The sequence below is a fragment of the Procambarus clarkii genome, chromosome 79, assembly GCF_040958095.1.
Source record: "Procambarus clarkii isolate CNS0578487 chromosome 79, FALCON_Pclarkii_2.0, whole genome shotgun sequence".
In the NCBI taxonomy this organism is placed as follows: domain Eukaryota; kingdom Metazoa; phylum Arthropoda; class Malacostraca; order Decapoda; family Cambaridae; genus Procambarus; species Procambarus clarkii.
The window spans coordinates 18,279,498-18,303,970 of record NC_091228.1 but is presented as its reverse complement, the minus strand read 5'-3'; the positions used below and the strand labels follow the sequence as shown (position 1 = coordinate 18,303,970).

The following is a 24,473-nucleotide window of genomic DNA, read 5'->3' as shown; positions in this document are numbered from 1 at the left end:
TGTAAATGATCTCCCGGAGGGTATCGATTCATTTCTCTCAATGTTTGCGGACGATGCTAAAATTATGAGAAGGATTAAAACAGAAGAGGACTGTTTGAGGCTTCAAGAAGACCTAGACAAGCTGAAGGAATGGTCGAACAAATGGTTGTTAGAGTTTAACCCAACCAAATGTAATGTAATGAAGATAGGTGTAGGGAGCAGGAGGCCAGATACAAGGTATCATCTGGGAGAGGAAATTCTTCAGGAGTCAGAGAAGGAAAAAGACTTGGGGGTTGATATCACGCCAGACCTGTCTCCTGCAGCACATATCAAGCGGATAACATCAGCGGCATATGCCAGGCTGGCCAACATACGAACGGCATTCAGAAACTTGTGTAAAGAATCATTCAGAACTTTGTATACCACATATGTCAGGCCAATCCTGGAGTATGCAGCCCCAGCATGGAGTCCATATCTAGTCAAGGATAAGACTAAACTGGAAAAGGTTCAAAGGTTTGCCACCAGACTAGTACCCGAGCTGAGAGGTATGAGCTACGAGGAGAGACTACGGGAATTAAACCTCACTTCGCTGGAAGACAGAAGAGTTAGGGGGGACATGATCACCACATTCAAGATTCTGAAGGGAATTGATAGGGTAGACAAAGACAGTCTATTTAACACAAGGGGAACACGCACATGGGGACACAGGTGGAAACTGAGTGCCCAAATGAGCCACAGAGATATTAGAAAGAACTTTTTTAGTGTCAGAGTGGTTGACAAATGGAATGCATTAGGGGGTGATGTGGTGGAGGCTCACTCCATACACAGTTTCAAGTGTAGATATGACAGAGCCCGATAGGCTCAGGAATCTGTACACCTGTTGATTGACGGTTGAGAGGCGGGACCAAAGAGCCAGAGCTCAACCCCCGCAAACACAACTAGGTGAGTACAACTAGGTGAGTACACACACACACACACACACCTGATCTTTCAGGCATCCCTGTGTACAGGAATCGTAGCAGACGTGTGGAAACAGGCTAACATAGTTCCAATCTACAAAAGTGGCAGCAGGGAAGACCCCCTCAATTATAGACCTGTATCATTGACAAGTGTAATAGTGAAAGTATTGGAAAAGCTAATCAAAACTAAATGGGTAGAACACCTGGAGAGAAATGATATAATATCAGACAGACAGTATGGTTTTCGATCAGGAAGATCCTGTGTATCGAATTTACTCAGTTTCTATGATCGGGCCACAGAGATATTACAGGAAAGAGATGGCTGGGTTGACTGCATCTATCTGGACCTAAAAAAGGCTTTCGACAGAGTTCCACATAAGAGGTTGTTCTGGAAACTGGAAAATATTGGAGGGATGACAGGTAAGCTTCTATCATGGATGAAAAATTTTCTGACTGATAGAAAAATGAGGGCAGTAATCAGAGGCAATGTATCGGAATGGAGAAATGTCACAAGTGGAGTACCACAGGGTTCAGTTCTTGCACCAGTGATGTTTATTGTGTACATAAATGATCTACCAGTTGGTATACAGAATTATATGAACATGTTTGCTGATGATGCTAAGATAATAGGAAGGATAAGAAATTTAGATGATTGTCATGCCCTTCAAGAAGACCTGGACAAAATAAGTATATGGAGCACCACTTGGCAAATGGAATTTATTGTTAATAAATGTCATGTTATGGAATGTGGAATAGGAGAACATAGACCCCACACAACCTATATATTATGTGAGAAATCTTTAAAGAATTCTGATAAAGAAAGAGATCTAGGAGTGGTTCTAGATAGAAAACTATCACCTGAGGACCACATAAAGAATATTGTGCAAGGAGCCTATGCAATGCTTTCTAACTTCAGAATTGCATTTAAATACATGGATGGCGATATACTAAAGAAATTGTTCATGACTTTTGTTAGGCCAAAGCTAGAATATGCAGCTGTTGTGTGGTGCCCATATCTTAAGAAGCACATCAACAAACTGGAAAAGGTGCAAAGACATGCTACTAAGTGGCTCCCAGAACTGAAGGGCAAGAGCTACGAGGAGAGGTTAGAAGCATTAAATATGCCAAAACTAGAAGACAGAAGAAAAAGAGGTGATATGATCACTACGTACAAAATAGTAACAGGAATTGATAAAATCGACAGGGAAGACTTCCTGAGACCTGGAACTTCAAGAACAAGAGGTCATAGATTTAAACTAGCTAAACACAGATGCCGAAGAGATATAAGAAAATTCACCTTCGCAAATAGAGTGGTAGACGGTTGGAACAAGTTAAGTGAGAAGGTGGTGGAGGCCAAGACCGTCAGTAGTTTCAAAGCGTTATATGACAAAGAGTGCTGGGAAGACGGGACACCACGAGCGTAGCTCTCATCCTGTAACTACACTTAGGTAATTACACACACACAAGGAATTTAATGTTAATAATTGTCATGTTATGGAATGTGGAATAGGAGAACATAGACCCCACACAACCTATATATTATGTGAGAAATCTTTAAAGAATTCTGATAAAGAAAGAGATCTAGGAGTGGTTCTAGATAGAAAACTATCACCTGAGGACCACATTAAGAATATTGTGCAAGGAGCCTATGCAATGCTTTCTAACTTCAGAATTGCATTTAAATACATGGATGGCGATATACTAAAGAAATTGTTCATGACTTTTGTTAGGCCAAAGCTAGAATATGCAGCTGTTGTGTGGTGCCCATATCTTAAGAAGCACATCAACAAACTGGAAAAGGTGCAAAGACATGCTACTAAGTGGCTCCCAGAACTGAAGGGCAAGAGCTACGAGGAGAGGTTAGAAGCATTAAATATGCCAAAACTAGAAGACAGAAGAAAAAGAGGTGATATGATCACTACGTACAAAATAGTAACAGGAATTGATAAAATCGACAGGGAAGACTTCCTGAGACCTGGAACTTCAAGAACAAGAGGCCATAGATTTAAACTAGCTAAACACAGATGCCGAAGAAATATAAGAAAATTCACCTTCGCAAATAGAGTGGTAGACGGTTGGAACAAGTTAAGTGAGAAGGTGGTGGAGGCCAAGACCGTCAGTAGTTTCAAAGCGTTATATGACAGAGTGCTGGGAAGACGGGACACCACGAGCGTAGCTCTCATCCTGTAACTACACTTAGGTAATTACACTTAGGTAATTACACATATATACACATATACACATATATACCACGGCCCTGGGAACAATACAAGAAATTAAGACCACACTGTGGTACACTACATAATAATCATTGCCAGGAATACTGATGTTACACACACACTAACCTGAGCGCTCAGTGTTGGAATTCCACACCTGCAAGACTACACATTGAACCTCATTCTGGAGACATTCTTGTATCAACACATAAAGCAAGTAACAAGAATGAGGGAAGTAGATGTACAGTCAGTACTGGATCTAGTATTCACCAGGAAAGAAGAAGAGATTTTTGACATCCAGTACCTTCCTCCCTTGGGAAAGAGTGATCACGTCTTGTTAGACATTAAATATGCTTTAAGATATCATCTAGAAGAAAATGGGGACATTGAAACAGTTGATAAACTCGATTTTAGGAGAGGCAACTATGGGGAACTTCGAAATTTTTTTAATGAGTGTAATTGGACAGAATTGTTGCTAGGCAGGGAAGTAAATGAAATGTATGCCAAATTTTTAAAACTATACGAGGAAGGCACACAAACATTCATACCAAAACAGAGATGCAGGGCCAGAAAACAGGATTGGTTCGACAGAAATTGTGAGAGGGCAAGAGACCAAAAGACACAAAAATGGAATCAGTATAGGAAGAGGCCAAACCCCCAACCATACCAGCGATACAAAGATGCGAGAAACAACTATACAGCAGTAAGGAGAGAGGCAGAAAGAAATTTTGAAAAAGGGATAGCAGATAAATGTAAAACAGAACCGGGCCTATTCTACAAATTCATAAACAACAAATTGCAGGTAAAGGATAATATCCAGAGGTTGAAAATGGGAAACAGATTCACGGAAAATGAAAAGGAAATGTGTGAAACATTAAATGAAAAGTTCCAAAGTGTGTTTGTACAAAATGAAATCTTCAGAGAACCAGACACAATAAAAATTCCAGAGAACAACATAGAGCGGATAGAGGTGTCTAGAGATGAAGTGGAAAATATGCTAAAGGAGCTCGGGAAGAACAAAGCAGCTGGCCCAGATGGCGTTTCACCATGGGTTCTGAGAGAATGTGCATCTGAGCTCAGCATTCCACTTCACCTGATCTTTCAGGCATCCCTGTGTACAGGAATCGTAGCAGACGTGTGGAAACAGGCTAACATAGTTCCAATCTACAAAAGTGGCAGCAGGGAAGACCCCCTCAATTATAGACCTGTATCATTGACAAGTGTAATAGTGAAAGTATTGGAAAAGCTAATCAAAACTAAATGGGTAGAACACCTGGAGAGAAATGATATAATATCAGACAGACAGTATGGTTTTCGATCTGGAAGATCCTGTGTATCGAATTTACTCAGTTTCTATGATCGAGCCACAGAGATATTACAGGAAAGAGATGGTTGGGTTGACTGCATATATCTGGACCTTAAAAAGGCTTTCGACAGAGTTCCACATAAGAGGTTGTTCTGGAAACTGGAAAATATTGGAGGGGTGACAGGTAAGCTTCTATCATGGATGAAAAATTTTCTGACTGATAGAAAAATGAGGGCAGTAATCAGAGGCAATGTATCGGAATGGAGAAATGTCACAAGTGGAGTACCACAGGGTTCAGTTCTTGCACCAGTGATGTTTATTGTGTACATAAATGATCTACCAGTTGGTATACAGAATTATATGAATATGTTTGCTGATGATGCTAAGATAATAGGAAGGATAAGAAATTTAGATGATTGTCATGCCCTTCAAGAAGACCTGGACAAAATAAGTATATGGAGCACCACCTGGCAAATGGAATTTAATGTTAATAAATGTCATGTTATGGAATGTGGAATAGGAGAACATAGACCCCTTACAACCTATATATTATGTGAGAAATCTTTAAAGAATTCTGATAAAGAAAGAGATCTAGGGGTGGTTCTAGATAGAAAACTATCACCTGAGGACCACATAAAGAATATTGTGCAAGGAGCCTATGCGATGCTTTCTAACTTCAGAATTGCATTTAAATACATGGATGGCGATATACTAAAGAAATTGTTCATGACTTTTGTTAGGCCAAAGCTAGAATATGCAGTTGTTGTGTGGTGCCCATATCTTAAGAAGCACATCAACAAACTGGAAAAGGTGCAAAGACATGCTACGAAGTGGCTCCCAGAACTGAAGGGCAAGAGCTACGAGGAGAGGTTGGAAGCATTAAACATGCCAAAACTAGAAGACAGAAGAAAAAGAGGTGATATGATCACTACATACAAAATAGTAACAGGAATTGATAAAATCGACAGGGAAGATTTCCTGAGACCTGGCACTTCAAGAACAAGAGGTCATAGATTTAAACTAGCTAAACTCAGATGCCGAAGAAATATAAGAAAATTCACCTTCGCAAATAGAGTGGTAGACGGTTGGAACAAGTTAAGTGAGAAGGTGGTGGAGGCCAAGACCGTCAGTAGTTTCAAAGAGTTATATGACAAAGAGTGCTGGGAAGATGGGACACCACGAGCGTAGCTCTCATCCTGTAACTACACTTAGGTAATTACACTTAGGTAATTACACACACACACACACTTCCTCACAGGTTGTTCTGGAAACTGGAAAATATTGGAGGGGTGACAGGTAAGCTTCTATCATGGATGAAAAATTTTCTGACTGATAGAAAAATGAGGGCAGTAATCAGAGGCAATGTATCAGAATGGAGAAATGTCACAAGTGGAGTACCACAGGGTTCAGTTCTTGCACCAGTGATGTTTATTGTGTACATAAATGATCTACCAGTTGGTATACAGAATTATATGAACATGTTTGCTGATGATGCTAAGATAATAGGAAGGATAAGAAATTTAGATGACTGTCATGCCCTTCAAGAAGACCTGGACAAAATAAGTATATGGAGCACCACTTGGCAAATGGAATTTAATGTTAATAAATGTCATGTTATGGAATGTGGAATAGGAGAACATAGACCCCACACAACCTATATATTATGTGAGAAATCTTTAAAGAATTCTGATAAAGAAAGAGATCTAGGAGTGGTTCTAGATAGAAAACTATCACCTGAGGACCACATAAAGAATATTGTGCAAGGAGCCTATGCTATGCTTTCTAACTTCAGAATTGCATTTAAATACATGGATGGCGATATACTAAAGAAATTGTTCATGACTTTTGTTAGGCCAAAGCTAGAATATGCAGCTGTTGTGTGGTGCCCATATCTTAAGAAGCACATCAACAAACTGGAAAAGGTGCAAAGACATGCTACTAAGTGGCTCCCAGAACTGAAGGGCAAGAGCTACGAGGAGAGGTTAGAAGCATTAAATATGCCAAAACTAGAAGACAGAAGAAAAAGAGGTGATATGATCACTACATACAAAATAGTTACAGGAATTGATAAAATCGACAGGGAAGACTTCCTGAGACCTGGAATTTCAAGAACAAGAGGTCATAGATTTAAACTAGCTAAACACAGATGCCGAAGAAATATAAGAAAATTCACCTTCGCAAATAGAGTGGTAGACGGTTGGAACAAGTTAAGTGAGAAGGTGGTGGAGGCCAAGACCGTCAGTAGTTTCAAAGCGTTATATGACAAAGAGTGCTGGGAAGACGGGACACCACGAGCGTAGCTCTCATCCTGTAACTACACTTAGGTAATTACACTTAGGTAATTACAGATGGAGGAAGTTACACAGGGAATAGAACAGTGCAAGAAAGATATGCAACTCACTTATGCACAAGTGGCCAAGGAGAAGGAAAAAATAGAAGAAGCAGTAAAGAAAGTCAAACACTGCAGCAACCAAGATAAAACAAACATTAGGCTAGAAGTGAGGAAAGAATTGGCATCTAACCCGAAGTTGGTGCAAAACACAGTTGATCGGAGTAAGTCCCTGATCATTTTTGGCTGCAAAGAAAAGGCGATAACATCTAGGTCAGAAAGAGCTGTAGAAGAAGCGAAAGTAGTAGATAAAATTGTTGGCCTCGTAGAAGGTCTTACAACCATAGAGAATGTGTGCGACTACAGGAGAATAGGCAGGTACGTAAAAGGGAAAGATCGACCTTTGAGGATCACCCTAAACGGTGCCAAACAGGTGGAAGAAGTACTAAGGAATGCTAGAAAATTGCAAAGTGATGAGTATGGGAAAGGGTGGTCGTTAAGACGAGATCTTTCAAAAGAAGATAGAGAGAAGCTGAAACTGAACCTGGCCGAGGCAAAACATTTAAATGAGAGCAGGAATGAAGAAGAAATAAATTCTTTTTTTCTACAAAGTGATAGGGGTAGGCAAACCAGTAAAGTGGTACATAAAGGCAAACCAACAAAATCAATAGAGAGAGGGGAAGTGAAGAATAAGGAGAGGGGGAACAAGTTCCTGAAGATTGCATACACCAACATAGATGGAGTGAGATCAAAGATACTGGAGTTAAGTGATGTAATACAGCTGCAGACACCAGACATTGTTGCACTCACGGAGACAAAACTTGAAGATGTAATTTTAAATGAGGTTATATTCCCAAGGGGCTACTCAATTTGGAGACGGGACAGAAAAATTAGGAAAGGCGGTGGCGTTGCTGTGCTGGTAAAAGAACACCTAAAGGTGAACGAAATAATGACTGCCAATCCACAAGAAGTTGACATAATAGCACTAGAGATCTGCCATGAGGATGATAAACTAATGATAATAAATGCATATAGTCCACCGCCAAGCAGCACATGGTCAAAGGAGGAGCTAGATAGTAAATGTGAAGGTCTTATAACAATAGTGAGAGAGATTATAGCGAGAGTGGATAACGATAGATCACGACTGTTGATAGTCGGTGACTTCAACTTGAAATCCATAGACTGGGAAGCATATGAAGCTAATACAGAAGATTTTTGGACCTGTAAATTTGTAGACCTCATCCTGGAAACATTCTTGTATCAACATGTTAAACAAGCTACGAGGATGAGGGAAGGGGACGTTCCCTCCATGCTAGATTTGATATTTACCAGGAAGGAGGAAGAGATATTTGACATTCAGTACCTTCCTCCCTTAGGTAAAAGTGACCATGTCTTTTTGGGAATAAAGTATGCAATGCGTTATAAGCTGGAAGAAAATAAGGAGGTTGAAGCAGTTGAAAAACCAGACTTCAGGAGAGGACATTATGGTGACCTTAGAAATTTTTTTAGTGAATATAATTGGACAGACTTGATGCTAGGCAAGGAAGTGAATGAGATGTATGTCAAGTTTTGTGAAATATATGATAAAGGCACAAAAAAATTTATACCAAAACAGAGATGCAGAACTAGGAAACAGGATTGGTTCAATAGAAATTGCGAGAGGGCTAGAGACCAAAAGACACAAAAATGGAATCAATACAGGAAGAGGCCGAACCCCCAAACATACCAGCGATACAAAGATACGAGAAACAACTACACGGCAGTGAGGAGAGAGGCAGAAAGAAATTTTGAAAAAGGGATTGTAGACAAATGTAAAACAGAACCAGGTCTATTCTATAAATTCATAAACAACAAATTGCAGGTAAAGGATAATATTCAGAGGTTGAAAATGGGAAATAGATTCACGGAAGATGAAAAGGAAATGTGTGAAACACTAAACGAACAGTTCCAAAGTGTGTTTGTACAAAATGAAATCTTTAGGGAACCAGATACAATAAGAATTCCAGAGAACAACATAGAGCACATAGAGGTGTCTAGAGACGAAGTGGAAAAAATGCTCAAGGAGCTAAGTAAGAACAAAGCAGTTGGTCCAGATGGAGTTTCACCAAGGGTTCTGAGAGAATGTGCACCTGAGCTCAGCATTCCACTTCAACTGATTTTTCAGGCATCCCTGTTTACAGGAGTTGTAGCTGATGTGTGGAAAAAGGCTAACATAGTTCCAATCTACAAAAGTGGAAACAGGGAAGACCCCCTTAATTATAGACCTGTATCATTGACAAGTGTAATAGTCAAAATATTGGAAAAAATAATTAAAACTAAATGGGTAGAACACTTGGAGGCAAACGACATAATATCAGACAGTATGGTTTTCGATCTGGAAGATCCTGTGTAACGAACTTGCTCAGTTTTTATGATCGAGCCACAGAGATTTTACAGGAAAGAGATGGTTGGGTTGACTGCATCTATCTGGACCTAAAAAATGCTTTCGACAGAGTTCCCCATAAGAGGTTGTTCTGGAAACTGGAACATATTGGAGGAGTGACAGGATAGCTACTAACATGGATGAAAAATTTCCTAACTGACAGAAAAATGAGGGCCATAATCAGAGGCAAGGTATCGGATTGGAGGAATGTCACGAGTGGAGTACCTCAGGGTTCAGTTCTTGCACCGGTAATGTTTATTGTCTACATAAACGATCTACCAGTGGGAATACACAATTACATGAACATGTTTGCTGATGATGCTAAGATAATAGGGAAGATAAGAAACTTAGATGATTGTCATGCCCTTCAAGAAGACCTGGACAAAATAAGTATATGGAGCAACACTTGGCAAATGGAATTTAATGTGAATAAATGCCATGTTATGGAATGTGGAATTGGAGAACATAGACCCCACACAACCTATAAATTATGTGAGAAATCTTTAAAGAATTCTGATAAAGAAAAGGATCTAGGGGTGGTTTTAGATAGAAAAATGTCACCTGAGGACCACATTAACACTTTCGCGCTTTAGATTAGAGATAACTCGTCGCCGTTTTCTCTTACGATTCCGCATAACAGCCGAGTTTTCTCGTCCATCGAAAAAATATTTCTATAAATTCCATTTTTTAACCGAAATGGATGGGGATACTTTTGTTTTGTAGGGAATTTATTTGCGAATGTTTTGGTACCAGAATGAATATTATATCACATAAACTTCTATGAGTAAAAAAAAAAAATACACAAAGTATGTTTGGGGGTGTGGCGAGCGTGTGGCAGTGGGTTCCCTTTAGCCGTTGATATATCCAACACGTGGGAAATATTTGTATGTGTTATGTATATGTCTGTGTAGGGAATTTTACTGCGATCACTGTCATACAAATTATAAAATGTTTCAACAAGTATAAACATGACAAACATCAAACGAACGAAAACAATGCGTTCGTTTCTGCCGCGAACGCATACTGAGCGACGTGGTTCTATATTTGGCGCTTCTCTTACACATGCTTTGTACAAATGTTATACAGTTCATCTTATAGAAAATTTTATTGCGAACACATTGGTATAAAAAAGAAATACATACATAGAAAAGTAGGGTCAGGAAACGTATAAACTTTCAAAGCATGATTTCCCCCCTGTGTTTTCGCCAGTGCGCTCGCGGCTAACTACTCTCCACTTCACACACTCTTGCGGGTGGGCAATTACCTATATTAAACATTCATATGCATATGTCCGTGTAGAGAATTTTATTGCGATTCCAATGATACCAAAATTAGCGATGTAGGACAACTGTAGGCTTCGCAACCATTAAGAGAGTGGAAACATTTTGTTGCTGTTTGGCGCTCTCGGCGAGTGATCTGCATAGTTTTTTATTTGGTGTTGATACTCCTTATGCTTGGGCGGCATTTTATAGGTATGCTCTTATAGACAATTTCATTGCGAACACAGTGATACCAAATTTAAATACGTGCGCCTTCAATTATTGTCAGGACAGTCAAAAGAGTGTACACTTTTCCGTCTTACCGCGTAGGCGTGCGAAGTGCCGAAAGCATCTGGTGTATTGTTTTTTTTTGAGCGCCGAGAGCGCGAAAGTGTTAAGAACATTGTGCGAGGAGCCTATGCTACACTTTCTAACCTTAGAATTGCTTTTAAATACATGGATGGAGAAATACTAAAGAAATTGTTCACGACTTTTATTAGACCAAAGCTGGAATATGCAGCGGTTGTATGGTGCCCATATCTCAAGAAGCACATCAACAAACTGGAAAAGGTGCAACGACATGCCACTAAGTGGCTCCCAGAACTGAAGGACAAGAGCTACGAGGAGAGATTAGAGGCATTAAATATGCAAAAACTAGAAGATAGAAGAAAAAGAGGCGATATGATCACTACGTTCAAAATAGTAACAGGAATAGATAAAATTGATAGGGAAGAATTCCTGAGACCCGGAACTTCAAGAACAAGAGGTCATAGATTTAAACTAACGAAACAAAGCTGCCGGAGAAATATATGAAAATTCACTTTTGTAAACAGAGTGGTAGACAGTTGGAACAAGTTAAGTGAGAAGGTGGTGGAGGCCAAAACCGTCAGTGGTTTCAAAGCATTATATGACAAAGAGTGCTGGGGAGACGGGACACCACGAGCGTAGCTCTCATCCTGTAACTACACTTAGGTAATTACACACTGTACGTCTGTGTACACAAGATGTAAGTCCCTCTGGACTGACAAAATGACAATAAAGGGTGATTATCTCCTCGTTCACACTTCACTTCACCTCCTGCAGGTGCTGCATGACAATCTGAAGGAACACTTGACCTCGAATTCAAGCTTTTAGAGACTAACTGATCACCAGAAATACACACATAGGTACTTACTCATTCATACTGCCGGCTTACACACCATTCCCATACATCAGGCACCCCACTACGGGTGGTTGGCTCGCTCACGGCAGTGGTAGGTGGCGTAGGTGGCGGTAGGTGACAGAGACCTCCCCACCCTTCCCGAGCAAACGTAACGCCCCCAACACTTTTGGCGCCAAAACACTGACTCGAGATTTTTTTCCACGAATTTCTGAGAAAACTGCCCCTGCCCCTGAAGGGAGCCGGTCGGCCGAGCGGACAGCACGCTGGACTTGTGATCCTGTGGTCCTGGGTTCGATCCCAGGTGCCGGCGAGAAACAATGGGCAGAGTTTCTTTCACCCTATGCCCCTGTTACCTAGCAGTAAATAGGTACCTGGGTGTTAGTCAGCTGTCACGGGCTGCTTCCTGGGGGTGGAGGCCTGGTCGAGGACCGGGCCGCGGGGACACTAAAGCCCCGAAATCATCTCAAGATAACCTCAAGATAACACTTGGCACAAATTTCCCTTGTTCTCATTGACTGCTACAGAGCACTAGCAAGGCATGGAACGTTTTTTTTTTTAATCACTGGTATGGGATCTACGAGTCTGTTACTGCTCGTGTGCACATTACTCCACTATCCCAGATCACAATATCTCCTCTACCCACTGTACAATGTCTTTCTCCCCTTCGAGCGACGACTTCGGCCAGATTCTGTGACGACCGCTGGCATCGATGAAGCTGGAGGTGAAGCAGTTGAGTAGTCAAGCCACCACGACGCCCTATACTCAATTTGGCCGAATTGAGTACAGAGAGCGTCTTGACAAAGTGGCAGCTGGGTTCAGAATGACGCTTACACCGGCGATTCCCGCGTCCTCCTCGAAATAACCAATGAGAGGAAGGCATACAGCGGCCTACTCCTCTCAACCAATCAGCGACGGTGTAGCAAGGCCCCTAGGGCAACTCCAAGATGGCCGACCAACATGGCGGCTCAAGATGTTTACTAAGGTGGAGGCTGTTTCCTTGACAACAACTCAAGTGGCCAGCGCGGGAGGCCCACAGCTCACCCATGCCTGCGGCCTTGCTGTTCCTGCACAAAGTTGAGTCTCGCTCAAGCCATACAATGAGATGATACTATCGGCTCTAGCACTGTCCATAGATGTGCTACCCCGGCCAGGGTAACATTTCTGGACTGCTGATGACTGGGGCTCTCACATGAGCCCAAACACTAGATGTTTCGGTTGCTGGTTACCGAACTTAGGTCCACACACTTAACAAGTGCACTTAACAAGTGTACTGGCTCCCACAGGCATAAGAGCACTATTGTAAATGAGCTGGTGAACCATCTCCTCACAATTTTCAGGGTTCCATTCCTTGGCTACTCCCCGAGCCTTCGCTCGATGTGTTCACGGACGGGTCATCTCTCGGCTGGGGCTTTGTCACCAGTGCTCACCAGGTCGGCCGGGAATGGTAGGGTCTGTCCGTCCGTCGGGCTAACAACCTGGTTCAGGAGTTCATGGCTGTCTGGTTTGCGCTTTAGAGGGTTTGGGTCACTCGGTGCTCTACCATTCAACTCCATTCGGACTGTTCTCTGGCGGTTCTTTGCCGGAACCAAAAGGTTTCTCTTAGGTGTTTGACCTTTGGGTTTGGTCCCTTAGAGTGGCTTGTTTGCTGGATTCTCGGGGTTTGGCTAACCGTGAGGTTTATGTCTGGGGGTGTGCCCTGCGTTCTGGCGGACAGAATGAACCTGTCTCTGTTCATTCCTCTGTTTGCGGATTGGCCAGTTGTCGTCGACTCGTTTCGTTGGCTCTGCCGGACGTATTGACTCCTGGCCATGGACGTCTTCGGCTTTGTTGACGGTGTCCTACCTGCGAGCTTCGTCTTGGCGACAGTATGACGTTTCGTACCCATTCTCATGTTTTGTTTCACCTCCGGCCTGCTCATGCGTCGCCTGAGCCGTCCTGGTCCTTGATCAGGGTGCCTTCTTATCTTCTCCTTTGTTTGTGGTAGCCCCTTTGGTTCAGGTTTCTGCTCTTTGGTATTGGTGGTAGGTTTGTACGTTTGCAGCCTTTCTCCGTCCTTCTGGCGACGGTCGAGACGGGTGCTTTCTGGAGGGGTTCTTGGGTTGTTGATGCTTGATTGATTCGGCCGAGGGGGCGTCCTGTATTATCTGGTTGCGCTTTTTTGCCGTTACCTGCGTACCGTGTCTGGGGATGCCCTTTGGGTTGATCCGGTTTTTCTCATTCCCTGTTTCAGGGCTTGGGTCTCCCAGGTCGTCCGCAGAGCTTTTAAGTCTTCTAGCCTGCGGTCTGTCCTTGCGCTCGTGCTGTTCGGACGTTTGCAGCATTTGCTGCTGTGTTGGTGACGTCTAGGGCTCTTTTCGGGCACAGGGATTTGAGGGTCGCACAGGTTCTTGGCCGCCCATTCTTTATACGCGTCTGCTCCTTTGCGTTCTTGTTGCTTTTTGTTGCAGGTTGCAGCCTGTTGTCTAGGCTTAGCGTTGCGGAGTTTGTGGCGGCTGCCTCCCGGGTCAGCCCTTTCTTTTCCTTCTCTTTGGGTATGAAGCTCCATGGAGCCGTAGGGGCTCCCCACAGAAAACCAGCGTTGAATGTAATGAAACGCCATTTTCTGGGTGAGCCCCTGAGGCTCCCTAGCAACCCTCCCTCCCACCGGTCGGCGGTTTTTTCGTGTTGGTTGAAGCTTAGCTTCTGAACTGATTCTAGGCAGCCGGCGCGGTAGGTCCGGGGCTCCCCCCCTCCCCCTCTCGGGGCGGGGAGGGCTGCGCAGACGATCGGCGCGGCAGTAAAGTGTGATGTTTGCTTGTTTCCTTGGGATTGTAGGGAGTTTCTACCTCTCTGTTCAGTTTTTTGTTTTAGTTTTTTACCATGTGGGGTTTATTTTGTTATGCCTACCTTTTTGGGTGCAAACCCCGGTCGATGGCAGATAAGGAAAACCCCAACCACAAGGGGTTTTTCCAAGGGCCATTGCTCCCTGAAACCTCTCTGAAGGGGCCATTCTGGCGCTGGTCCCTGGTAGGTCTGAACTCCTTAGTTAATGTCCCGGTCTAATATAACATACATTAGCCCGATAAGCTCCAGTGAGCCTCTGGGGCTCACCCAGAAAATGGCGTTTCATTACATTCAACGCTGTTTTTTTCTGCTGGCATTGACTTTTGGGGGTTGGGTTGGGAAGCTTCATGCTCTCCTCCGGCACAGAGGTTTTTGCTCATTTGGTCCTAGTGGTAGGTTTGTTTGTTTACAACCATCTCCTTCTTTTCCACCGAAGAATGAGTTTGCTGCTTTCTGAAGAGATCCTTGGGTTGTTGATGCTTGGTTGGTTTGGCAGGGGGTGTATCATGTGTTGTATCCGATTGCGGCTCTTCGCCATTACTTGCGTGCCTCCATGGCCTGCAACGTGCTTTGGGTTGACCCGGTTTCTCTTCTTCCCTGTTCCAGGGTCCGGGTCTCCCAGATGATCCACAGGATTGTTTGGTTCAGCCAGCCTGCGGTCTATCCTTGTGCCCATGATGTCTGTAAGTTTGCTGGGTTGACTTCCATCTTTGGTAACATGTCTTGGGCTGACATTCGGGTAGGGTTTTTGGAGAACGAACAAGGTTCTGGCCGCTCACTACCTAGTCACTGTTTCTGGCCCTAGTTGGGTGTGTGTCACATTTAGTCAGCAGTTGCAGCCAGTTGTCTCGACTTCGAGTTGTGGAGCGATTATCAACCACCTCCCGGGTAAGTCCTTCTTGTGTTGTCTTTGGTGAAGTAGTTTTGGGAAGCCGAAGGGGCTCCCCCAAGAAAACCATTGTTGAATGTAATGAAACAGCATTTTCTGGGTGTGATCCAGAGGCTCCCCGGCAATCATCCGTCCCTCCGGTTGGCAGTTTTCGAGAGTTTTGACAACCAGCCTTAGAACTAGGTTTGTGGATAGTCGGCGCGGGGGTCTGGGTCTTCCCCTTTCCCCTCCCGGGGTGGTGAAGCTGCGCAGACAGCAGAACAGTGACAGCTGTGATGTCATTCTCGTTTGCTCGGTTTTTGTTTGGGGAAGTTCTGTCCAACTGTTCGGCTTTCAGAAGCAATATTTTACCCAGATAGGGCTTGTTTTGGGGGCGCCTACCTTTATGGGTGCCTGATCCGGTCTATTGGCAGACAGAATGCTTCCAACCACATGGGGGTTTCTATAGGCCATTACTCCCCTTGCCTCTCTGAGGGGGCCCGGTTCTGGCCATGGTCCCCGGTAGGCCTAAGAACTCCATACGCATGACTGATGCCAAAGTCTGACATTAGCATATCAGCCTGGGATAGCACCGGGAAGCCGACAGAGCTCCCACAGAAAATGGCGTTTCATTACATTCAACGCTGTTTTTTTTTAAGTAAAATTATTAAATCATGTGTAATTTGTGGAATTTATATAGTTAAACATGTGGAACATTGCTGCTCTAAAAAATATGGGGTTCATATTTGGGGACACATATTTTATATTCCTAGCTAAACCAAACCGTGTTCTTGCTGTTATTACGCTACATATTCACAATCAACATTAATATGCTCCATAACAAACTAATAAGCAGTTCTGGTGGGTATGGTGATGAAATCAAAACACAGCTTGGAGACACAACCAGATGATGCAAGACAATGCCTCCAATGTTCTACACATTTCGCAATGACTAACTACAAAACTGCTGTTATTATATTTCTTTCACAAAATCTTGAATATGAATCCATTTCCACATGGTTATATTGTGAAGGAACATAAGGTCGTTTCATGATGCATAGATGCAGAAAACAATGGCTAGGTGCTGTGAATATCATAACTAGCATTGTATTCACTGATATCTGAATACTGTACATATTCTTTATCACAGTCACGATACTAAGACACTATCAGTGCAAAATAGTTTCAGTTACTAATTTTATTGATTATTACTAAGTTGTGCTGTGGCCCCTAACTTCACGGCGGTGATGTGCGTTGCAAGTGCATGCGCCAGCCAGCCTTGGTCTTGCTCTCAATACTAAGGTTCTCACAGCTAGCACGGATGCTCACAATTTTTTTTCAAATTGGTGTCTGTTTACAGGAGTTCTGAGAAACAGGATGTAAGCCCTGAATTCCCAAGAGAGTTTTGAATCGCTCCCTATTCCTAAAAGTGCCATATGGCACTCTGTGCACCCCTGATCGGATGTCTTAAATTGTTAATACCATTGGTCTTATGTGTAGGACTTAGGTATATAAAATAATATATGATGGGGGGGTCAAGGACTTTGCTTGGACCCCATCATTCTAGATTCTTGTCATACCACTGTTTTGCATTTCATGTTGTTTATTTTACTATACTACTGCTTCCTCGCACATATGACACAATGTGTTCTGTTCAGGTATCAGTTCTTCTGATAGTACTCCTCTTCGTGTTTGCAAGTTATGGAGTTCAGATGTATGGTGGTCGACTTGCAAGATGTAATGACGAGAGTATAAAAGAACGCAAGGATTGTGTTGGTGTCTTCATACGACAGATTTTTGTGACAAAGATGAAATTAGAGCCTGCTGAGAATGAAACATATCCTGCCATGCTGGTACCTAGAGTGTGGTAAGTTTATATGATGTTTATTTTAAATTTTTCTGTGGTTAATGTTTTATTCCAAAGTTTTTTGTTTATGGATTACAATATATAATTTATACTTTGCTTCATTTAGTGCTGCATTACTTTAAAGGGTTGGCCCTTTTTATATTTTATTTTTTGTACATTGTTTGAAATTATTATCACATTTAATATACATAGTTTGTGTTAATACTGTATTAAGCTTCATATAGACAGAGTAAATCTTATGTTAATGCTGCAATAGACAGCATTATATAAAGTACTCCCTGTATTATTGTTGGTGAATTCCACCTTCGTTCCTTCGGCTCCTCCTTTTCCTTTCCCCCTGAGATGTGGCATGCCAAGCTTCTGTTCTTCATATTCCTGCTTCTCGCTCCGAAACATTTGAGGGTTTAGGAGTCGGAGCAGGGTTTTGTTTGGGACAGGCCTCAGCCTTCTCTAGGGGTGGCTCCTTCCACTTCTGGCACAGAGTCTGTTCAGCTGCTTATTTCCTCTGAGGTTTCAGAGTTTTCTTTCTTCCAGATGCTGCCTTCCTCTTAAGCCTTTCATTTAGACTTTGCTTTCCTATACCAGGCGGTGGGCATAGACTCTGGCTCTGTCTCAGAGCCTGCATGTTTGGTTTCTGGTGCTTGGAGTGAGTTGGATGGGGGGGTTTTGGGTTCCCTTGGACCTCACATGGTCCTTCATCCTTTCTGAAGATGGCCTTTTGCTTCAGTAGGAGGGGAGGGGTTTTCTTATTCCCCCCTCCTTGTATGAGTTTGATATAAATGCAGCTCACCCAAGGGTTCATTTCCACTTACTTTATAGTCCATTGGTTGTGTTGTTCATGAGGATTCCTTTCTCTCTGGTCCTCCCTTCAGTGGCTCGGTCGGATCTTTTTAAATACCTCCTGTGAGACCCCGAGTTTGCTTCTGTCATGGACCCCTGCCTCTTTTGAGTTTGGATCTTTCTCATCATATTGGCTGTGATATGAGGTTCCAGAAACTTCCTAGCTAGCAGGCAATCCTCACTTTTCTCTTGGAGCATGCTGCAGCCTCTATCATTCCTACAAGTTCAAGTGGCATGAAGTTTCAACTATGTTTCAGGTGTTTTCTGTGGGGAGCCCCTACGGCTCCCTGGAGCTTATCGGGCTATTGTATGTTATGTTAGACCGGGACATTAGCTAAGGAGTTCAGACCTACCAGGGACCAGCGCCAGAACCTGGCCCCTTCAGAGAGGTTTCAGGGAGCAATGGCCCTGGAAAACCCCATATGGTTGGGGGTTTTCCTTATCTGCCATCGACCGGGGTTAGGCACCCAGAAAGGTAGGCATAACAAAACAAACTCCACATGGTAAGAAACTACAACAAAAACCGAACAGAGAGGTAGAAAACTCCCTACAATCCCAAGGAAACAAGCAAACATCGCACTTTACTGCCGCGCCGATCGTCCGCGCAGCTCTCCCCACCCCGGGAGGGAGAGGGGGGAGCCCCGGACCTACCGCGCCGGCTGCCAAGCTCCAGTTCGTTCGCTAATAACAACCGGGATTGACGCTTCTCTGGCCTCAGTTTCCTAGGCGGTGTTTGCCTTGTGTGGCGTTCACTGCCGTGTGTTGTGGTGTGCGGTGGCCAGTACTTCATCAGTGCCGGGGCTGCATGTGCTTAGTGGCTGCCTTCCCTAAGCGCCCTGTGAGTACTGCCCTTGCGTAACAGGGTTATCTTCCCTGGGGCGTTCGGGAACCATTCCCGTTGAGGTTCTTGCTGCTCGGCATTTGCTTCGCCCTTGGGGCCAGCTGGGGCTTGGGGCCCTTGTTTGGCCCTGGGTAGGGATTGGTATTGTGCTGGTTAGGGCGTCAAGGTGTTGCGCAGCCTGCCACCTAAGCGGCGGCCGGTTTCTGTTGCCTCTGGAGACGGTGTACTTTTGCGGGGTTTTTCTTTTGTTTTTCATTTTTCTTGCCTGGTGGGGGTCTGCCTAAGGTGGTTATAGTTCCACTGGTAGTGTTTGGCGGCCCTCTGCTAGGCCCTCGTGCTTGTACACGTCTCAGGGGTTTTCAGTGCTATAATCTACCCTCTTGTTATGTTTGGGTTTCTTCACCGGTTAGCAACACCTTGCCCGGGCTTCCCGTAGTTGTTACCCTACGGGCCCTGGAAACCCCTGTCTGGGCTCGGGGGACCATTGAATGTGTCTTCCGGGTTCCAACCCGTCTTGTCCGGGATCGTTGGTTGCTGTTCCCTTGTCTCCGGGTGACAGTCGCCAATTTTACCTCCGTCGTGTTGCCTGTTGGGTCACTGACACCTTGACCCGGAGTCTTGCGAGTGATTCTCTGCTTGTTCTCCAGTACTCTCCTGATGTTATTACTGTTCAGAGTACAGGCGGCATCCATGTTGCAAGCTAGGTTAGGTTGCTGCACCATGCTAGGTTGGTTTCCCACTCGAATGCCCCGTGGCCGCCCCGTTTGGTTAGGTGCTGCTCGCCCCTTTCTCTCCATGTTCCCGGCTCCGGACCGTCTGCGGGTTTCGGGGTCGGGGCGGGGTTTAGTTGCGGCAGAGACTCAGGCGGTTTTCAGGGGCTGCCCCGTTCGGGTTGGGGACGGAGGTTTGAGCCTGTGCCTCCTGCCAAGGCTTCTGGGTCTTACCAGCGGCCCTTTCTTGTTGCCTTTCCCATGGACTCTTGCTTTTCTTTAAGGGCGGAGGGCTTGGAGGACGGCTCTGCCCCGGGGCCTCTGTTGTTGGTTCCCGGGGCTGTGGGGATTGCCTGCTAGCAGTTCTGGGGCGGTTTTGCCCATTCAGGGGTTTTTCTGCTGTTGGGCGGCGTTTTTCGCCCTTCCAGTCTGCTAGCTTCCCACATTTGCTGGCGTGTTTTTGTGTATTTAGCGTCAGTCACAGCCCCTGCTGGCGGCCATTTTCGTCTGCCGGTTTCACGGCGTGGCCACCAGGGCGGCGTCTGGGTGTGCGAGCGAGCGTCTCTGGTGAGTTTTCAAAAAATTTTCAGGGTTTTTGTTCTGTTGTCGTTTCTTTGTTTTTCTGGTGTTTTCTTGCCGTTGCCTGTTCCTCTGGGAACGTTTGGGTGTTGATTTTGGGTCTGAGCCTATGGGTTTAGGCTCAGTGCCCCTGGCTGGTATGCTTGCTCCCACACCTTGCCCCTCGGTTTTCGGTCTGTTGGGACCGTTTTCCCAGGGCGTTCTGCTGGGGTCTGTGCTTTGCCTTTCAGTGGTGTTCTCCGCCGGCAAATGTGGTGGTTGGGCTCCCCCTGGTTCGATTCTGGGTTCCTTTGGGTTCCTTGGTTTCGTTCTGGAGGTTTCTTCCTCTTGGGCCCCCTTTTGTGGGTTCAGGGGACTTTGTTTCCTCGTGTGCCTCGGTTCTGCCTTTTGGGGTTCCGGGGTCTTCCTGGCTTGCAGGCTGAGCTTTTTGGGTCTTGGCACATGTTGTGGTTGTGCTGGGACTTTGTGGTTTTATTGTCGAGGTGGGCCTTTTGATGCAGTTTTGTGCCTTCTTTGCCTGGCCGGCGTAGTGCTCTCTGCCACTAGTCGGCGGCTTGTGCTTTTACAATATATGTCTTCACCTAGTTGTGCTTGTGGGGGTTGAGCTCTGGCTCCTTGGTCCTGCCTCTCAACCGTCCATCAACAGGTAATCTGTCATGTTTACATGTGACATTGTATGGGGGTCAGTCTCGTTACTTGTGTGAGGAGTCGCCACATTACTTCCTAGTGCTTTCCCGTTCCCATTCTGACACTATAAAAAAAAAAAAAAAAAAAAAAAAAAAATTAATTCTATCTGTGGCTCTTTTGGGTACTTGGTTTCCACCTGTGTCCCCTAGTGTGTGTGCCCCTTGTGTTACATAGCCTGTCCTTATCAGCCCTGTCGATTCCCTTGGGTATCTTGAATGTGGTGATCAGGTCGCCCCTCACTTCATCTTCCAGCGAAGTGTGGTTTCATTCCCGTAGTCTCTCCTCATGATTTCGGTAGTGTACTTTTTCTTTCGGAAGGGGTTCTGTTCCCTTCTCTGTTGACTGGGCGCTGGGGGAGCAGCTTGCTCTGTTGCCTCTCGCTTGGTCCCGCTGTTGGTGGGCACTTTGGGTTGTCTTCCGGCCTCTGCTGGCGTCGGAGGACGGCTTCTCCCCCTTGGGGGGGGGGGTTCAGAGCTGGCGGGGTGGGCTTCTTCCCCTGCGCTTCGTCATTTCCTCTTCGTGGGTGCGTGGGGCGTGGTCGATCCGCCCCATCCTTCTGGGCTTCCCGTCTGCTCTTTGCAGTCATGAGCTTTTCCCGTCTGCTCTTTGCAGTCATGAGCTTTTCCCGTCTGCTCTTTGCAGTCATGAGCTTTTCCGGTCTGCAGTTCTTCTGGACTACTTCAGTCTGCGACCTGGATCCTCTGCCCTCCTCGGAGGACTGTTGTCTCCTGTTCGGATTCTGTTAGGGCCGGGTGCATAGATGGTGGACCTGGACCTCCAGGTCACTTCTTGGCACGTTCCTCTCCAGTTTTTCTGGGGCTAGCACGGTTGGTAATTACCTGTGTGTACTTACCTAAGTGTAGTTACAGGATGAGAGCTACTCTCATGGTGTCCCGTCTTCCCAGCACTCTGTCATATTATGCTTTGATTATGATTGTCATATTGTCATATGATTGTCATATGTCATAATATGTCTTAATATGATTGTCATATAATGCTTTGGTGGTGGGGCTTCAGGTTTGCTGTTTTTATTGCCTTCCCTATTTTGTTAAGGGCACTTTGTATACTCTTTGCATCTTTACCGGATCTTAGTGCCCTGTCTGCGTCTGAGATTCGGTGTCTGGCCTACCTCGACGACTGGCTGGAGTGGGCTCCCAGTCAGTCCGCTTGTCTGCCCGCCAGGGGATGGTTCTTTCCAGATCGCTGGGTTTGGTTTCCTGGTGATCTGGAGATTTTTCCTTCTGTTTCCGTCCCGGGTTCGGACCTGGGCCTTGTTTCAGGCGCTTGGGCCCCTCATTGTCTTCCCTCCAGAAGTGTTACTGCGGCTGTGGTCCCGCCTTTGGCTGTTCAGGAGGGGGTCCCGGGTTGCTCAGCGGTTGCTTGGGCGGTTGTGCGGGAGTTTGCACTTCGGCGTGCTTGTCTGCCCGCGGAGTCGGGTTTGGCTACGGCGTCGGTTGGTTCCTACGGAGACTCCCCTTCCGCCTCTTGCATTCCTTGGGTTCCTCTGGGGATCTGGTGTTGGTGCTGCGTCACCAGCTTCCTCTTTGGGGTTTTCGGGGTTCCGTGCCTTGGCACCTCCCCGAGCCTTCGCTCGATGTGTTCACGGACGGGTCGTCTCTCGGCTGGGGCTTTGTGACCAGTGCTCACCAGGTCAGCCGAGGTTGATGGAGTCTGTCTGTCCGTCGGGCTCACAGCCCGGTTCAGGTGTTCATGGCTGTCTGGTTTGCGCTTCGGAGGGTTTGGGTCACTAGGTACTCTACCATTCGTGTCCGGGGTGTGTCCTGCGTCCTGGTGGACAGCTGTCTCGGTTCATTCCTCTTCGTGGGTTGGCCAGTCGTCGCCGATTCGTTTTGTTGGCTCTGTTGGACTTATGGACTCCTGGCCATGGACGTCTTCGGGTCGGCGTGGTCTAGGCGTCGCCCGTTTTGTGGCGCCCTTCCCACCTGCGAGGACTTCACGGTGGAGGCTTTCGGCTGGCCTGGTCGAGGTGGGGGGTACCTGTCCCTCTTCTCCCGGTCCAGCTGTTGCTTCGGGTTCTGGCTCGGTTGCAGCCCATTCCCACAAGAACAGTCCTTATGGTTCCATGGTGGCCGGCCCGGCCTTCTTTTCAGACGCTGCTTGATAGGTGTCCGTACCCGGGGCGTTTTTCCTGAGGCTTCGCCTCTTTCAGCAGGCCGAATCGGTCCTGTCCGTGACTGGTTCGGCCTTCTCTTTGGCTCTTCGCGTCTGGTATTTTGATGCAGGTATCACCATCTCTATGGTGTTCTGGTGGCTTTGTTGACGGTGTCCCACCTGCGAGCTTCGTCTTGGAGACAGTATGACGTTTATTACGTTTTCTCGCGTTTTGTTTCCCCTCCGGCCTGCTCATGAGTCGCCTGAGCCATCCTGGTCCTTGTTCAGGGTGCCTTCTTATCTTCCCCTCAGTTTGTGGTAGCCCCTTCGGTTTCAGTTTCCTCCTCTTTGGTACTGGTGGTAGCTTTATTGGTGTGCAGCCTTTCTCTGTCCTGGCGACGGTCGAGACGGCTGCTTTCCGGAGGGGTTCTTGGGGTATTGGTACTTGTTTGGTTTGGCCGGGGGGTGCGTCCTGTGTTGTCCGGTTGTGCTTTTTGCTGTTGCCGGTGTACCGTGCCTGGGGATGCACTGTGGTTGATCCGGTTCCTTCGTTCCCTGTTTTCAGGGCTCGGGTCTCCCAGATCGTCCGCAGTGTTTTCCTTCTTCCTGCGGTCTGTCTTTGCGCCCGTGCTGTTCAGACGTTTGCAGCATTTGCTGCTGTGTTGGTGACGTCTCGGGCTCATTTCGGGCGCAGGGATTTGTGGGTCGCACAGGTTTTTGGCCGCCCATCCATATGTGCGTCTGTTCTTGGGCGTTCTTGTTGCCTTGGGTCGCAGGTTTGCGACCGGTTGTCTTGGCTTTGCGTTACAGAGTTTGTGGCGGCCGCCTCCCGGGTTAGCCCTTTCTTTTCCTTCTCTTTGGGTATGAAGCTCCAGGGAGCCGTAGGGGCTCCCCACAGAAAACCAGCATTGAATGTAATGAAACGCCATTTTCTGGGTGAGCCCCGGAGGCTCCCTGGAAACCCTCCCTCCCACCGGTCGGCGGTTTTTTCGCGTTGGTTGAAGCTTAGCTTCCAAACTGGAGCTTGGCAGCCGGCGCGGTAGGTCCGGGGCTCCCCCCTCCCCCTCCCGGGTGGGGAGGGCTGCGCGGACGATCGGCGCGGCAGTAAAGTGTGATGTTTGCTTGTTTGCTTGTTTCCTTGGGATTGTAGGGAGTTTTCTACCTCTCTGTTCGGTTTTTGTTGTAGTTTCTTGCCATGTGGGGTTTGTTTTGTTACGCCTACCTTTCTGGGTGCCTAACCCCGGTCGATGGCAGATAAGGAAAACCCCCAACCATATGGGGTTTTCCAGGGCCATTGCTCCCTGAAACCTCTCTGAAGGGGCCAGGTTCTGGCGCTGGTCCCTGGTAGGTCTGAACTCCTTAGCTAATGTCCCGGTCTAACATAACATACATTAGCCCGATAAGCTCCAGGGAGCCGTAGGGGCTCACCCAGAAAATGGCGTTTCATTACATTCAACGCTGGTTTTTTGGTGCCTCTTCTTTTGAGCTTCTCAATGACTGCCTGTTTGCTCCTA

The 24,473-nt window shown here is 46.0% G+C and overlaps 1 protein-coding gene across 3 annotated transcripts in view; it reads left to right on the top strand.

Moving 5' to 3' along the window:
- Positions 1–24,473, top strand: part of na (sodium leak channel non-selective protein na) — a 631,552-nt gene that overhangs the window by 368,902 nt on the left and 238,177 nt on the right. For all 3 annotated transcript variants that reach the window (XM_069314566.1, XM_069314565.1, XM_069314567.1), the window contains exon 20: positions 16,982–17,190. In XM_069314566.1, coding sequence (XP_069170667.1) covers positions 16,982–17,190 — 209 coding nt within the window. The remainder of the gene's footprint in view (positions 1–16,981; positions 17,191–24,473) is intronic.